Genomic DNA, 17913 nt, shown 5'->3' with positions numbered 1-17913 from the left:
TCCACGCCTATGTGTGTGTGTGCATACAGATGCGTCGTCTATTGTGCGTGTACATGACATTGAGAATTTATTTCCGCATATACATTCTTAAGCAAATTTGTCGTGAAACAAGGAGGGGAAGAGAGGGGGGGTCGATTTTGGTGTTTCATGAAGGAGGAATGAGGAAACTGCGTCGTTCCTTAAGCGGTGCGACAGAGCGAGCTCGTGATCTGTCTGCAAGGGTCGCGCGCGTGGTGTAGAACTATTGGCTTTAGTAGAACTATTGGGTTGTTCCGACAGGCTAAAGGGGAGACGACAGAGCGAGGGAGGGTGGGATCGAGTTGATCGCAAGGCAAAGCCAGGGGTTACAGAGGTGGGGGAACAGATACACTCAGAGACGCGCATCAATTGAGGAGAAGAAAAAATCCGATGCGCACGGTTGGCCGCGTACGGTGCGAAAGAAGTTCAACGTAGCGCACTGATATAGCGCAGAGGCACGGGGTAATAATCGAGAGATAGAGAGAGATAGCGACGGAGATAGGAGGACAGCGTTTTGTTGTCAACACAAATTGAATAAGAGAACAGAGAGAGAGACGGAGAACCGGGTGGAGACAGGTAACGGGGGTAGTTGGGGGGGGGTAGAACAAAGCGGCAAAGTGAGACAGAACCAGGCAATTGTCAAGCAAGAGACAGAAGGACAACAAGGGAGAGACACGGGGAGAGCCATAGAGAGAGAGAGGGAAAGATAGAGAGAGACACACGGAAAGCGAGAGAGAAAAAAATAAAAAATTAAGAAACAAGAAAAGAGAGAGAGAGAGAATTCGAGAGAGACGTAGGCACACGGTCCGAGCAAGCGAGACTTGGCAGAGAGACACAGAAGCAGCAGGGACCCAGAGAGACACAGAAGCAGACCCCAGAGAGACAAAGTCCGGGCGGAAGCGATGGAAGGAGCTGTCCCGTGCGATTACTGCATCGGAGGATCAGCAGCAGCAGCTGCCGTGAAAACCTGCCTCACCTGCTTGACCTCGTTTTGCGAGGAGCACCTGAGACCACACAAGGTAGGGGAGGACATGCAGCAGTCACTTCATTTGAGGCTGAGTCGACCTCGACGAGGAACGGTGTTGGGGCGTGAGCGGGGATCGAACTCGGGCGCCAGCCCGGTTCGTAGCGCTGCGCGCAAATCGTTGCACCACCGCTCCTCACTCACGCACGCACGTACGCACAATCACCAGCTTTGGATTATCATCATCGGTAAGTCAAGTATTCATACTCTTAGGTTTTTTCGGTAAAGTCACGTAGGAAAAATAATAATAATAAAAATAAATAATAAAACGTAGTAGGGGGGAAATGTGTATTTATTCTTGTATTAATATTATTTTTCTATTATTTTTATTATTATTTATTTTTATTATTTATTTTTTACCTTCGTGACTTTACCGAAAAAACCTAAGAGTATGAATCCTTGCAGTCACGAAAGCTTCAAATCTAGAAAGGTAAGTCAAGTGTTTATTCAGTATTTCTACTACTATTCATTGTCTATGAATGTTTTTTTTTCAAACATATATAGGGGTTTTTCACGCGACTATTTAAAAAAATTGTTTGTAGCTTTCATTTGGCATCGATTAAAGTTCTGATTTCAATTGCGAATTGAGGCTAGTTGTAAATGACTGGCGAAGCGTCGTGCACAGATTGTAAATGTCTGTGGCTTTGCTATCCAACACACCGGTTAGTGCTGTACTAGTGACGAATTGACACGTTTCGTTTACGTGGCAAAGCTTACTCAACGGCTGTATCGGGTGGCGGCGGGTTTGACGACACATTTACATATTTACACGATCTAACCCCTTCCCCCCCCAAAAAAACCAACTGTGTTATGGATTCAATTGCGATGTTGTCTATTCTTACTCTGCTTCTTTCGGTAAAGTCACGTAGGTAGAAAAATAAAAAAAATAAAACATATATTTTTAGTTTTATTTTAAAAATATTATTTTTTTGTTTTATTTTAACAAAACAAAAATATATAATTTCTAGTTGTATTTTTCTACCTACTACCGAAAGAACCAAAGAGGATGGATTCCTGCAGTCACGAAAGCTTAAAATCTTGATAGTCTATTCTTGTTTGCCGTGCGACCCAACCCCATTACACTGGTCAAAACAAAAAAATGTTTTTTTATGGCCTGGACTTTTGCAGCTGTTTTAGACTAATTTCAGGGTGCTGATTCCAAATCTGATCTCAGATTTGCTCTATCACATCTCATTTTATGCTATCGGCATACCCCATTTTCATTGATTTTACCCGAAATGAACTCTGTCACTTATGATTGCAAGTTGTTGCGAGTCAGTGACTGTTCTTTGGTTCTTTCGGTTAAGTCACGTCTAAAGATAAAATAATAAATTAAATAATAGCATATTACGACGTTTCGATTGCAACACGTGACTTAACCGAAAGAACCAAAGAATAATTCCTGCAGTCACGTAAGCTCCAAAATTAAGATAGTCAGTGACTGCTTTAGTGTTAAAATATGGTGCTGTATTTTTAGGATAGTGTGTTTATAATATCATTTTATGTAGATATGCACATTTATTTAATATTTTTCTTCCGCAGTTTTTATTGAAAATGCAATCTTTGATATCTCAAAAATCACCTGATGTGATAGACAAAAACTGATGCCAGATTTGGAATCAGCACCTCTAAATTACCTTAAAACCGTTGGAATACCTCATGCCAGAAAAAGTGTGTTGACCAGTGTAATTATTTATAGAAAACTTAAGAAGGCCCTCCGGCCATAGTCCTGGCAAAGACCCAGTGGGCCGGTCTGTGTCAGGACATATCAAATAGAATCAAAGGAATTTAAATAAAACATTTAAATTAAGTACTGTATTAGGGGCCGTCCATAAATGACATCACGCACCTAGGGGGAGGGAGGGGGGGTCAGACATTTGTGACGATGTGTGACGATGTGGGGGGGGGGGTTTGAGAAATGTGACGTCACATCAAAATGCGCAACTTTAAATAAATATAGACAACACGTTCTACTTAATTAAATAGACTTAAATAGACTTCTTTATAAATGTTTCCTCCTACAACATCAGAGTGCAGCGCCACATTAAATACGCACTACAATGACAATAGTTTAAGGCAATTTGAAGCAAGTTTTATATTTTTTAGGGGGGGGGCAGAGCTTTGTGACGTCATATTTGAGGGGGGGGGCAGAGCTTTGTGACGTCATATTTGAGGGGGGGGGGGCAGAGCTTTGTGACGTCATATTTGAGGGGGGGGGGTCTGACTTTTTGTAACGCCGTGTGACGAAGGGGGGGGGGGGGTCAAAAATCGTCCAAAAAAATCGCGTGACGTCATTTATGGACGGCCCCTTACCTCTGATATGTCCGCCTCATTGCTTATGTAAGCTCTCAGTTTGACCCATGACAGATCGCACGGAAATTTGGGCCACTGCGTGTGTGTGTTTCACAAATGCCTGGTGGGCATTTATCGCGTTTTTGGCTTTTGGGGCACCTTCTAAAAACGTTTTAACAACCCTCGCGATATTCAAGGATTACTTGCATTGTCATCGTCGCTAACAGTGGCAGAAGCGCCGTCATCCAATACGTCAATGCACCAAATTCCATCCGCATCCATCACTGACAATGCACCAACCAACTCCACCCGCATTCTCCGAATCGTTCTCATGTATCAACAAGCACGCCGCCGTGGTCTAAAGCAGTGGTTCCCAACCTTGCTTTTGGCTACTCTACCGTACCTGTCAACCCCTGATCAATGTCCTACCTGATTATAGACCAATTCAGACGGTATTGGTCACGCCGTGCACCTGATGAATCTCAATGCTCATCCTACAAAGTAACAGAGGTGGGACAAAGTCATTGTTATGCAAGTCCAAGTCGAGTCGCAAGTCATCAAATTCATGACTCGAGTCTGACTCGAGTCCAAGTCACATGACTCGAGTCCACATCTCATAGGTGGGACAAAGTCATTGTTATGCAAGTCCAAGTCGAGTCGCAAGTCATCAAAATCATGACTCGAGTCTGACTCGAGTCCAAGTCACATGACTCGAGTCCACACCTCTGCAAAGTAACCTTCACAAGGGAGAAACACGAACAAATAGACACCACTAGTATACTCATCACTACACTCACCACTAGTACACTCACCACTAGTACACTCACCACTACACTCACCACTACTATACTCATCACCACTACACTCACCACTACACTCACCACTAGTACATTCATCACCAATACACTCACCACTACACTCACCACTACTATACTCATCACCACTACACTCGCCACTAGTACACTCATCACTACACTCACCACTACACTCACCACTAGTACACTCATCACCAATACACTCACCACTACACTCACCACTACTACACTCACCACTAGTACACTCACCACTACACTCACCACTAGTACACTCATCACCACGACACTCACCACTACACTCACCACTACTACACTCACCACTACACTCACCACTGCACTCACCACTAGTACACTCACCACTACACTCACCACTAGTACACTCATCACTACACTCACCACTACACTCACCACTAGTACACTCACCACTACACTCACCACTAGTACACTCATCACTACTACACTCACTACTACTACACTCACCCCTAGTACACTCACCACTAGTACACTCATCACCACTACACTCACCACTACACACACCATTAGTACCCTCATCACCACTACACTCACCACTACACTCACAACTAGTACACTCATCACCACTACACTCACCACTACACTCACCATTAGTACCCTCATCACCACTACACTCACCACTACACTCACCACTACACTCACCACTAGTACACTCATCACCACTACACTCACCACTACACTGACTATTAGTACACTCATAACCACTACACTCACCACTACACTGACTACTAGTACACTCATCACCACTACAATCACCACTACACTCACCACTAGTACACTCATCACCACTACACTCATCACTAGTACACTCATCACCACAACACTCACCACTACACTCACCACTAGTACACTCATCACCACTACACTCATCACTAGTACACTCATCACCACAACACTCACCACTACACTCACCACTACTACACTCACCACTACACTCACCACAAGTACACTCATCACCAATACACTCACCACTGCACTCACCACTAGTACACTCACCACTACACTCACCACTAGTACACTCATCACTACACTCACCACTACACTCACCATTAGTACCCTCATCACCACTACACTCACCACTAGTACACTCACCACTACACTTACCACTAGTACAATCATCACTACTACACTCACCACTATTACACTCACCACTACACTCACCACTAGTACACTCACCACTACTACACTCACCACTAGTACACTCATCACCACTACACTCACCACTACACTCACCATTAGTACCCTCATCACCACTACACTCACCACTACACTCACCATTAGTACCCTCATCACCACTACACTCACCACTACACTCACCACTAGTACACTCATCACCACTACACTCACCACTACACTCACAACTAGTACACTCACCACTAGTACACTCATCACCACTACACTCACCACTACACTCACCATTAGTACCCTCATCACCACTACACTCACCACTACACTCACAACTAGTACACTCATCACCACTACACTCACCACTACACTCACCATTAGTACCCTCATCACCACTACACTCACCACTACACTCACCACTACACTCACCACTAGTACACTCATCACCACTACACTCACCACTACACTGACTACTAGTACACTCATCACCACTACAATCACCACTACACTCACCATTAGTACCCTCATCACCACTACACTCACCACTACACTCACCACTACACTCACCACTAGTACACTCATCACCACTACACTCACCACTAAACTCACCACTAGTACACTCATCACCACTACACTCACCACTACACTCACCACTAGTACACTCATCACCACTACACTCACCACTAGTACATTCACCACTACAGCCGCGTATGGACCTGAAAACTCAATTTCCCTGTACAAGAATAGGGGGTAAGGGGCCGTCCATAAATGACGTCACGCACCTGGGTGGGGGGGGGGTCAGACATTTGTGACGATATGTGACGAGGGGGGAGGGGGGGTTTGAGAAATGTGACGTCACATCAAAATGCGCAACTTTAAATAAATATAGACAACACGTTCTACTTAATTAAATAGACTTTTTAAATGCATGTTTTCTCCTACAACATCAGAGTGCAGCGCCACATTAAATACGCACTACAATGACAATAGTTTAAAGCGATTTGAAGCATGTTTTATTATTTTGGGGGGGGGAGAGCTTTGTGACGTCATATTTGAGGAGGGGGGGGGTCTGACTTTTTGTGTGACGTCGTTTGACGAGGTGGGGGGGAGTAAAAAAATCGAGACTTTTGACTTTTAAAAACAACTTTTATTGCCGCCGGCAGCAACAGCACTGGAGGCGATTCCGATATAAAACACACCAAGTCACCAGCAACACAAACGAATAAACGCTACAAATTCACGCGCTGTGGCGCTAAATGCACCGCGCACAACACGAAAGAAAAGTCACGTGGTGGTGGTGTTGGTGGTGTTCATCGCGCACGCCACGGTGACGAGCGAGCGCCTCAGAAGGTGAACACGAGGGTGCTGTCCACGCTGGTACAGAGGGCTTTTCCGGCTCCCCAGCGTTCGAAGAAGTAGAGAGAGAAAGAGACAGAGAAGAGAGAGATGAGAGAGAGACAAGAGGAGAGAGAAACTGCAATACCGGGTTGATGCGCGGGGTGGACGGAGCAAGCCCCTATTCCATCTCCCTGTCCCAAAAATCTATTTAATATAAAGTAGCACAATGTGGTACGTATCAGATATTAAACGGATAAGAACAGGAGAGAGAGAGAGAACCATTCGGACGCGCCAGGAAAAACCACAGACACGCGGCTCAAAGCAGCCACGCGGTTAAGCCGGCGTCAACAATTGCCCAAGGTCTGCGGTCCTCTTTCTATGAAGGTGTTGTCGGCCAATGATATTGAGCATATCAACGTGTGGGAGGGAGGAAGCCGGAGCTGTCACAAGTGCGAGGGGTGGGGAAACGTTCCATACTGAGAAACATCCTCCTAAGGTTCAGCCTCCACTTCTCCCCGACGGTCCTCATCTTTGGATACCCGAAGGGCGACGGACCCCAACATCTTCAGGGGCCGGTCAACGTGCTCGTCGGCTATACCAAGCTCGCCATTTACAGGGCGAGGAAGGTGGCCCTGGAGGGGAAACGTCCGGCCAGCAGCCTGGGCATCTTCCGCGCTCTGGTCGGTGCCAGGGTGTGGCTGGAGTTCCGCCATGCGGCGCGGCTGACCCACACCGTGCGGGCCTTCAAGGAGCAGTGGGCGATGGAGGAGGCCGTGTGCTCGGTGGCAGATGACGGGGAGCTCTGCATGCTGATATGAGCTACCCGTCGGAGGCCGTCGGACTGCGAGAAGGGCTGCGTGCAGAACGAGAGAGAGCGAGAGTGAGCGAGAAGGGGGGTGGGGGGGTTACATAAATCAAAGTAAAAAAAATACGAAATGATGAACGAAGCAAAGTGCCGACTACACCGAGCATCTTCTTGTTTCCACTGATCGTAAAAAAAAGATGGACCAGGCAGAATCGATATTGTTGCTGTTCACGTCACTCAGAGGCAGCACCACGGATCATTTGGCTGTATCTCTGGGCATTGTTCATGTTCATATCTCAGCTCATGCTCACGTCACTTGTCATTTGAACACGTAGGCTTTCGCGACCAATATGAGTTAAATGATGACGTCACCCTGCTGCTGCTGCTCTATTTAATACCGGGAGCAAGAGCAGAGCCTCACCATTCTGGCGGAATTGCCCGACGATGCTGGATGCAATTACCAGCAAAACGTCGTACTACTGAAACAGTAAATTTCGATTTAAAGCTTTCGTGACTGCAGGGATTCATTTTCTTGGTTCTTTCGGTAAAGTCACGTAGAAGGGAAGTAATAAAATAATAAAAATAAAACATAATAAAATAATTCTCACGACGTTTCGGCCACAACGCAAGCAGCCGTCCTGCTTGCGTTGTGGCCGAAACGTCGTGAGAATTATTTTATTATGTTTTATTTTTATTATTTTATTACTTCCCTTCTACGTGACTTTACTGAAACATTGTAAATGTTGTGGTCTCACGCTTCAACACACCGGCGGGCTAAAGCAGTGAACTATTTCGTATTTTGTCAACGTGACACTTTTTTGCCGATTGGCCGTGTCGGGTGGTGGAGAGTTACGACACATTTATAAATAACGCGATCTAACCCACGCTTGTGTATCAGCTCATGTTCATGTCTCAGCTCATGTTCGTGTTCCCGATCACGCTCACGACCGCGTGTCTCCCCCCTCTGCCCTCGGCCGCCGTGACAGGAGAACGCTCTGCTACGCACGCACCAGCTGATAGAGGCGACGCGCAACGTAGCGGAGAAGCTTTGCCCGACTCACGCCCGAGTCCTCGACTTCTTCTGCGAGCGCGAGCAGCGGCCCCTGTGCCACGAGTGCTCCCTTGGCTCCGAGCACCGAACGCACCGGCACACGGCGCTGGAGGAGGCGTGCAGGGCCAAGCGGGTGAGCGGGTGTTCCACCGGCTCTGAAACACTCGACGAAAACACAGTCACCGACTCTGACACGCTCACCGACTCCGATATTGGCTCACCATACGCTCACCGACTCTGATACACTCACCCACTCTGATGCACTGACTAAATCTGATACACTCACCCACTCTGATTCAATCACCATACACTCATCAACTCCGAGAGGCTCATACTCTTTGGTTTTTCGGTAAAGTCACGTAGGTAAAAAATAATATAAATAATAATAGAAATAAAATAATAAATCACGACGTTTCGGAGGCAACGCAAGCCTCCGTCATCAGGTGGGACCGTCACAGCCAGATTTACTGTCTCAAGTGACTTTACCGAAAAACCTAAGAGTATGAATCCTTGCAGTCACGAAAGCTTCAAATCCGAGAGGCTCACCGACTCCGATCCGCTCACCATACGCTCACCAACTCCGATGCACTCAGCAACTCCGACATGTTCACCGTACACCCACCAGCTTCTATACGCTTACTGTACACTGCTAGCTACTATACACTCACCAAATCCTTTGCACTCATACGCACGTGATGGCAGCAGTATGTTGAGGAGCTAATTTCTGAATTCTCATGTCGAAGGCTTCTAGCTGCGAGGAGAGGGCTTCGGGAGTTAGAGTTCGTGCATTTTTTCTGTTCCTCTTCCATTGAAGGAGCACAGGCTGCAGTGATAATACGGTGTTTTTTCTTATTAGATCGCGTAAATATAAATATGTCGTTAAACCCACCACCACCCGACACAGCCAATTTGTAAGGTTTGTCACGTGAACAGAACATGTCAATTCCTTACTAGTACAGCGCGCTGGTGTGTTGGAGAGTTAAATCCACAACATTTGCAATCTGAGTACGATGTTCCGCCAGTAATTACAACCAGCATCATCAGGCGACAGCCAGATTTGGCTGTCGCCTGATGCTAATTCACACTCAAATTGTAAATGTTGTGGGTTTACTCTACAACATATTGGTGTTCCGAAGTAGTCACTAATTGGTATGTTTTGTTCACATGATTAACCTTTGGAACCTCATTTGCCAGAAGAAAAAATATGATAATTGTTTTTTTACCCTTTTATCTGGCAACAAAAGTGAGACCTTTTTTTACAAGGAGTCATGTTTGCATAGACCACACTACCTGCAGTCATAATGCAAAAAAAACATAACTCTGAAAATGTATGCACTGTTCTTGAAAATGAGGTTCCAATGGTGTAAATGCTTACCCCGAGCTCTCATACTCTGATGGTGCATTGTCTTTCAGTTGTGCGCCTTTTGGCGTCATCTGGTCCAACACCATGTGAGACTAGGCTCTAAGGAAAGCTGTCTCGGGTGTGGACCAATCAACTTCAAGGACAGTGCATACATTATCAGAGTTATGTTTTTTGTTTGCATTATGACTGCAGGTATTGTGGTCTATGCAAACATGACTCCTTGTAAAAAAGGTGTCAGTTTTGTTGCCAGATAAAAGGGTAAAAAACCAATTATCATGATTAACCTTACTTATTGGTTGTGTCAGGTGGGGGTGGGTTAGCGACACATTTATATATATACGTGATCAAACCCAAAACAACCTCTAATGAATAATGTTGGTCGCAAAAGCCTTCGTGTTCAACTGGGCTTCAACTGGGCTACACTGCCGCAGAGCAATGGAATAGCTGGGATGAGATACGATGTTTGGCATGTGATGGGATTTTGAGGTCTATGAACACCACGTGAATCACTCTTTGGTTCTTTCGGTAAAGTCACGTAGAAATAAAATTTAATTTAATAATAGAATACGACGTTTCGATTGCAACACAAGCAACCATCATCAGGTACAAATGAATGAGAAAACAAACATAGTGAACTTGGAAATATAATGCAATACAACACAGAGAGTTCTTCCAAAGATTGCTAATTTTGAGAGAGAGACAAAACATAGACACGGAGACACACAGACAGACACACAAGCAGAGAGAGACTCGCACAGAGACACACAGAGAGAGACACACACATAGGCACACAGAAAGACAACGTCTCTGTGTAGAGGCCTTAAATAGAGAGAGGGGGGTTGGGACAGAGGGGGAGTTGTGTGGAATTACTGCCCATAGCGGCCGGAGGAGAGAATGAACTTAAAAACAAGCACGGTAGAAAGCAAATTTAGTAAAATTAGGAAGTGTAATGCAATGCAACACAGAGAGTCGGTGAACACACAGTTAACGCATAGCCTGGTTGATTACGTTCTTCCAAAGACTGCTAAATTAGAAGTTAAGTGTGAAACAAACAAGCACGGCAAACCCTCCCCGTAATCCTCATTCTGTCTATCTGCTCAGCTACGCACTGCACTGGCAACAATGTACATGCACAGTCCAGGTTGTACTTTGATGTCATCTACATGTGACCGCAAAACAACACACTGTGGAAGAATTGGTTTTACTGGTAGGAACCTCCTGGTTACACCAGCCCACAGGGTATTATTGTGTCCGTCCGTCCGTCGTGCAGGGAGGGGCTGGGTGGGAAGGAGAGGGTGGGGAGGGTGGGGAGGGTGGGGAGGGACTGGGTGGGGAGGGTGGGGAGGGGCTTGGTGGGGAGGGACTGGGTGGGGAGGGTGGGGAGGGGCTGGGTGGGGAGGATGGGGTGGGGCTGGGTGGGGAGGGTGGGGCTGGGTGGGGAGTGGGAGGGGTGGGGCTGGGTGGGGAGGGGCTGGTCACCCCGTGGTGCCCTTATAAAACTCAACGTTTAACCTACTCACGCCGGCTTGTGCCCGCCCTCACAGTCGGCCATATTTGCGGAATACACCACGCCGCCGTTGACCCTGGCCATTGACCGAGCAACCCAACGTTCCTACCAGCTCCCTCCGCAGGAATGTGTTACCCGTTCTGGGAATAAAACAGGTGTTGAGATGTTAAAACATCAAACGGAAACCTTTTGTAAGGAATCATGTCTGCATTGACCACACATTTGTGGTGAACATGCAAACAAAAACATGCTCCGGTAATATATGCATTGTCTTTGAAACTGATTGGTCCACACCAGAGACAGCTTTCTTTAGAGCCTCGTCTCAAACGGTGTTAGACCAGAGAACGCAAACAGGCGTATGGCACAAAGAAAATACCACTATCACGGCATTCATAGCTGTGCACAAACGGTGGCCATGTGTATTGGGTGAGAGAGGTAGTCAGTCAGTCATAGGCAGGGAGGAATTGCGCAAATGGAGGGATGACATCCCGCACCGTTCGCATATACGTGGGAAGAGAACGAGAACTGGGAACCCAAGTCCAAGTTTTCGCACACTCTCTTTGCCAGTGTAACGTCAGAGTTCTTGAGGCGCACACTCAAAGAGTGGGCCTGCTCGCTCATTCAACTTACACCGACGACCCGTTTAATATGTCCACCCGTGTAAAACTTGTGTTGCACACTCGAAATGAAGGACGTGGGCAGGTGCTCCAAATCGAGGGCAGACACATTTATTGTGGTGAATAGCAATCTTGTGAAGAACAGCACCGTCACTCTGTAAAATGCAACAGCACGTGTTTTACAACCAGCATTGCTCCCGAGTCGCCATTAACCATGTGACTGGTATATCCGCGCGGTCATTCAATAACCCTGCCAGCCACCTACAGGCCCGACTCAATCATCACAAGCTGCTGTACACACATGCATTTATACACTGCACAGCACATCAGGACTTTCACAGAACCACACTTTACTCCCTTGCTGCACAAGGACATAATTAAAAGAGTAATCCATTCCTAATGTGCCACACTTGGAGTAGCCCGCACGAAACCCAGATTTGAACGCAAAATCTCAGTGGTGGCAGCTCACAGTTCTGCACCCACAACCAACCAGTCACCGAAACCCTTCAGGTTTTAAACATCACGTCGCCTCGTTGAGCGTTTCAGCTCCCAAGTTTCAGGCTCGTAGGTTATAATCCGTGTTCTGCGCGCCGTGTGGATTCAGGTGCTCGTGGAGGCAAGGGTGAGACTGGTGGATAATACTTCTGGTCTCCTGCAGCAGGAGACAGCCACGTTGAGCGAGGACCACACACACATCGTGGTATGGAACTCCCTCCAAGCCTGCGACTCGTGGGCTTGTCTGTCTTCCCACCATTCAGTTTTCAGTTTCATTTATTAGGTATAGCCCTCTTCTTGGTTCTTTCGGTAAAGTTACGTAGAAGGGAAATCATAAAATAATAAAAATAAAACATAATAAAATAATTCTCACGACGTTTCAGCAACAACGCAAGCAGCCGTCCTCAGGTGAAGAACAGGTCTGTCGGAAAGACAGCGTCTGAATGAACACCACCAGGCTTGGCAGCGTATATTTAAGCTGGGTTGGAGGGGGAAGAGCGCCTTGACAAAGGAATTTGCATATCATAGCCCTGTGAGCCATTCGGCTCTTGAATCGGGTGCAACCGCAGCAAACAAAAACATGAACAAGAAAACATCTTAAAGCGACTACGAGCAGCAGAAAAATTCCAGGAAAAAACAGCGAAATCTTCCAGAAAAAATGGCCATGTTATCTCAATAGGGTTTCATCCTTTGGGACGATAATGCTGGAGGCGGTGATGATGATCTTCGTTGTGTGAATGTTGGTAGTGTGGAGGATCGTGATTGCGATGGTGTGGATCGGTGGTTCTCAAAGTGTGGTTCCCTGGGTCACCAGTGGTCCGTGACGGTCCTCCAGGTGGTCCACGAGGCTGTGATGCAAACGCAGGTTGATTCCTTAAATAGTGACGATTCTTATACCTTCTTGGTTCTTTCGGTAAAGTCATGTAGAATGGAAATAATAAAATAATAAAAATAGAACATAATAAAATAATTCTCACGACGTTTCGGCCACAACGCAAGCAGCCGTCCTCAGGTGACAGACCTGTTCTTCACGACGTTTCGGCCACAACGCAAGCAGCCGTCCTCAGGTGACAGACCTGTTCTTCACCTGAGGACGGCTGCTTGCGTTGTGGCCGAAACGTCGTGAGAATTATTTTATTATGTTTAATCTTTATTATTTTATTATTTCCATTCTACGTGACTTTACCGAAAGAACCAAGAAGATGAATCCCTGCAGTCACGAAAGCTTTACATCGAAAGATTCTTATACCGTTTGATTCAGACGTTCATATTTTACTTTGGATATAAAAATTTTAAATCGAGTTAGGTAAACTATCCTGATTAAATTACCATAACCATAAGATCTAACCCCCCCCCCCCCCCCTGAATAAAACAACTTATAGCTGGGTTAAAAAAAAAGTGTGTGTGTTTCAGTCATATTAATAATTTTGTTTGACTGGTATTTAAACAGGGAAGTGAATGCGTTTTGTCACCAGGGGTGGGGGGGGCAGGGGGTTGGGTGGAAATGTTTGTATCGGCCGAGTGGTCCACGGGGCAAAACAGTTTGAGAAACACCGGTGTAAGCTAAGATGGTTTTCCATGATGTAGTTGATGTCCCAGGTTGAGTATTTTCGGTTGATGGGTGACCGAGCTTTTTCCTACGTAGCCCCCCCCCCCCCAGACTCTGGCACTCTCTTACACGAGATGCCAGGATTTATCCGAGTCTGTAGACAAACATCAAACTCGTCTTAACACGCATCTATACACCCCCAGTTTATTAAACTTTTAGCTCGTTAAAAAAATAGCTTTAGCACTCATTTGTATTATTTCATGAGTGTCTGCAGCTGTGTCTTGTGCAGTGCTTGGGATTTATTGATGAAAACTCTTTGTTTTTTTCGGTAAAGTCACGTAGGTCAAAAAAAAATTAAATCAAATAAAAATGAAAACAACTAATTTAAATCACAAAAATAAAATAAAAATGAAAACAACTAAATTAAATCACGACGTTTCGGAAACAACACAAGCCTCCGTCTTCAGGTGGAACCGCCACAGCAAAATTACTGCAGTGAATAAAGAGAGCTGTTAGAGACACGTGCTTATATAGGGTAAGTTGTTTTAATTTAAATGTTTTCACCTACGTGACTTTACCGAAAAAACCAAAGAGTATGCTTCCTTGCAGTGACGAGAACTTCAAATCTAAAATTCTTGATGAAAAGCACTTTAAAACCAGAATTACCATCATTATTATTAGCTCGTGGTCTAGAGCAGCCACGCTTTACGAAACGTTTTCAAATATTTTTTCGTGTGTTTAGTTTTCTTGTCACCCCCCCGCCCGCACCTCCAATTTAGCACAGTTGGCTACGTACGGTGCGAAAGAAGTTCAACATACACACAAACACGCCCAGATGCACTTTAACCGGCGTCCGTGACCTCTTCACGTAGAACCTCTCGGACCGGTACTCATCTAAGTTGTTGAGGGCGTTTGACGAGGCTCGGGCGAAGCTGTCTCGGCAAGAGGACGAGGTGATGGAGGAGCTGCGGAACGAGGCCCAGCTAGCCCTCTCCCCCATCGAGGCGGCAATGGAGGAGCACGTGTCGAGCATCGAGCGTCTCTCCTGCGTCAAGAACAGTCTCCAGGCTCTGCTCGCCTCGGAGGTTGACCCCCTCTCGTTCCTCAAGGCGAGTCGGCGAGCGTGTGTGTGAGGTCGCGTTGGGCTACTCGAGCGTGCTCTGTTCTAGATTTGAAGTTTTCGTGACTGCGAGGATTCGTGTACTCTTTGTTTTTTTCGGTAAAGTCACGTGGGTGCAAAAAGGTTTAGTGTCTAACTGTGTTGTTGGCCGACTGGTTTGCATCGCATTAGTATAGTAATTCATGCAGTCACGAAAGCTTCAATTCTAGATTAGTCTGTCACAGTTAACGCAGTCTCACTTTGCTACTCACTAATTTTCTCATTCATCTACTCACTCACCCATTTACTACTCATCCATTCACTCATTCATTCATTAATTCACTCACCTCTTGTTCACTCATATCTACTTCCTTGTCTGATCTCTCCCTCCTTTTTTTTATCAGAAGACACAGAACAATGCTCGGTGATTCAGCGCTTTGCTTCGTTCATCGTGTCGTTTTTTTGTGGATTTCATGGCCCTTTTTTGGAAATACAACCAATATAACATGAACACCATTGTGTACTCTATTCCTCGGCACAACAACACCCCCCCCCCCCCAAAAAAAAAAACCTCTCCTAAATCCCCTGCGTCAGTAACGTAAACACAGAGCAGCCTACTCTTTGGTTTTTTCGGTAAAGTCACGTAGGTGAAAACAAAATAAAAATAAAACAACTAAATTCAATCGCGACGTTTCGGAAGCAACGCGAGTATCCGTCATCAGGTTGTGACTGCTCCAGAAAAATTACTGTAGCGTATGAAGAGAGCTATTAATACCTCTCTTCATAATCTTTTCTGGAGCAGTCACAACCTGATGACGGATGCTTGTGTTGCTTCCGAAACGTCGTGATTGAATTTAATTGTTTTATTTTTATTTTATTTTGTTTTCACCTGCGTGACTTTACCGAAAAAATGATCAGTCTATAATTGTAATGGTAGGTTATTTGAACAGTGAGAGACGGAATAACAACAACAAAATCCAGAAAAACGCATGGCAAAAATGTTATAAATTGATTTGCATTTTAATGAGGGAAATGCTCTGTGTTTACGTTACTGACGCAGGGGATTAGGAAGGGTTTTTTTTTTTGGGGGGGGGGGGGTTGTTGTTGTACCTATGAATAGAGTGCACAGTGGCGTTCATGTTATATTGCTTGTATGTCCAAAAAAGGGCCATGAAATCCACAAAAAAACGACACGATAAACGAAGCAAAGTGCTGAATCACCGAGCATTGTTCCGTGTCTTCTGATAAAAAAAATGAGGGAGGGATCAGACAAGGAAGTAGATATGAGTGAACAAGAGGTGAGTGAATGAATGAATGGATGAGTGAATGGATGAGTAGTAAATGGGTGAGTGAGTAGATGAATGAGAAAATTAGTGAGTAGCAAAGTGAGACTGTGTTAACTGTCACAAACTAATCTAGAATTGAAGCTTTCATGACTGCATGAATTACTATACTAATGCGATGCAAACCAGTCGGCCAACAATACAGTTAGACACTAAACCTGGTTGACCACGCATTTCAAAAGACTGCTACATTTTGTGTTCATCTTCTGGGCTGAACACACCAACGTGAAACAGAGGATAAGGACTCGTGAACAGACACGAGGTACAAGGTAGCAGAGATACGTGATTAATTAAAATTACATTTTATTTGTGATTTATTTAAATGTTATTTTATTTCTACATACGTGACTTTACCGAAAGAACCAGTGAGCATGTTACAGACATTTTGACTGCTTGTGTTGTGGTTATTGCAAACATGATGCCTTATGTAAAGGTGTCAGTTTTTGTACCAGTTGAAAGGGTAAAAACCTATTACTATGTTACAGACTAGTTGAGTGTATCACTGCGATGTCTGCTTCGTATTTGTGGATCAGGCATTACGTCGTTAAATGTTGTATGATCTGTTCTGGATAACCACAGTCGCACACTGGAGTTTATTTTTTTTCTCATATATGCCAATTGATTTGGTTACTCTGCAAACACCGGAGGAATGTTGAACAGCAAGCACATCTTTTACAATGTTGTATGACGTTTCGCTCGAGATTGCATCCAGCATCATCAGCAGGTGCTAACAAGGCTCAGCTCTCGAGAGCTGCTTTGCTGAAACGCCAAATCAATTGGCACGTTTACTGCCACGTGACACATTTATTTGAGTGGCTCTGTTGGGTGGTGGGGAGTTTTAGTAAAACATAATTACTATACCTAAACGATATAACCCAAAAGAAAAACAAATGTTATTCACGGGAACAAAATACATAATTAAACGATAAGAACAGCCTCTGTACAGGGAATTAATGCACAAATTCGCCGATAATTAAAAAAATAAAATTACATGCATGGATCTCCCTGTCCAAGGTTTCCCATTTCCCCTTCATCCAGCCTGGTCCCCAGCCGCACTTTGATCTCTCTCCCCGTTACAAAGTCTCACCATGGCTAACTGGGGCATGTTTTCACCAACTCAGTTAAATTGGCGCCTTCACATCACACGATCTCCCCTGTCTAGGACCAGATCAGACGTGGCTTGCAACCTATTCTAGCCATGGCCAGGAATCAGACTCTGGTTTTGGGGTTCGTAGCGAAATTTGCTAACAGCTGCTGTGCCACGTGAATGGTGAGCGAGTGAACAAGAAAAGAGATATTGTTGTTTTTTCGGTAAAGTCACGTAGAAGGGAAATCATAAAATAATAAAAATATAAAACAATAACATTCTCACGACGTTTCGATTGAAACACAAGCAACCATCATCAGGTGTAAAAACCACAGCAAGAAAAAAAAACCGC

General features: G+C 45.2%; 1 protein-coding gene and 1 pseudogene across 2 annotated transcripts in view; one reads left to right on the top strand and one right to left on the bottom strand.

The window, feature by feature from the left end:
* Positions 1 to 17913, top strand: part of LOC144737506 (proto-oncogene tyrosine-protein kinase LCK-like) — a 39826-nt gene continuing 21913 nt past the window's right edge. The window contains exons 1-4 of one of the 2 annotated variants that reach the window (XM_078620226.1): positions 1 to 1037; positions 8437 to 8634; positions 12593 to 12688; positions 14905 to 15141. In XM_078620226.1, the coding sequence (XP_078476352.1) occupies positions 921 to 1037; positions 8437 to 8634; positions 12593 to 12688; positions 14905 to 15141 (648 nt within the window). In that variant the 5' untranslated portion in view covers positions 1 to 920. The remainder of the gene's footprint in view (positions 1038 to 8436; positions 8635 to 12592; positions 12689 to 14904; positions 15142 to 17913) is intronic. The other variant, XM_078620234.1, reaches the window with a different exon arrangement.
* Positions 6758 to 6923, bottom strand: LOC144717385 (U2 spliceosomal RNA; annotated as a pseudogene).

This window comes from Lampetra planeri, chromosome 3, assembly GCF_965212315.1.
Source record: "Lampetra planeri chromosome 3, kcLamPlan1.2.h2, whole genome shotgun sequence".
In the NCBI taxonomy this organism is placed as follows: domain Eukaryota; kingdom Metazoa; phylum Chordata; class Hyperoartia; order Petromyzontiformes; family Petromyzontidae; genus Lampetra; species Lampetra planeri.
Note: the sequence above shows the minus strand (reverse complement) of the source record. Positions and strands in the feature narration are given on the sequence as shown.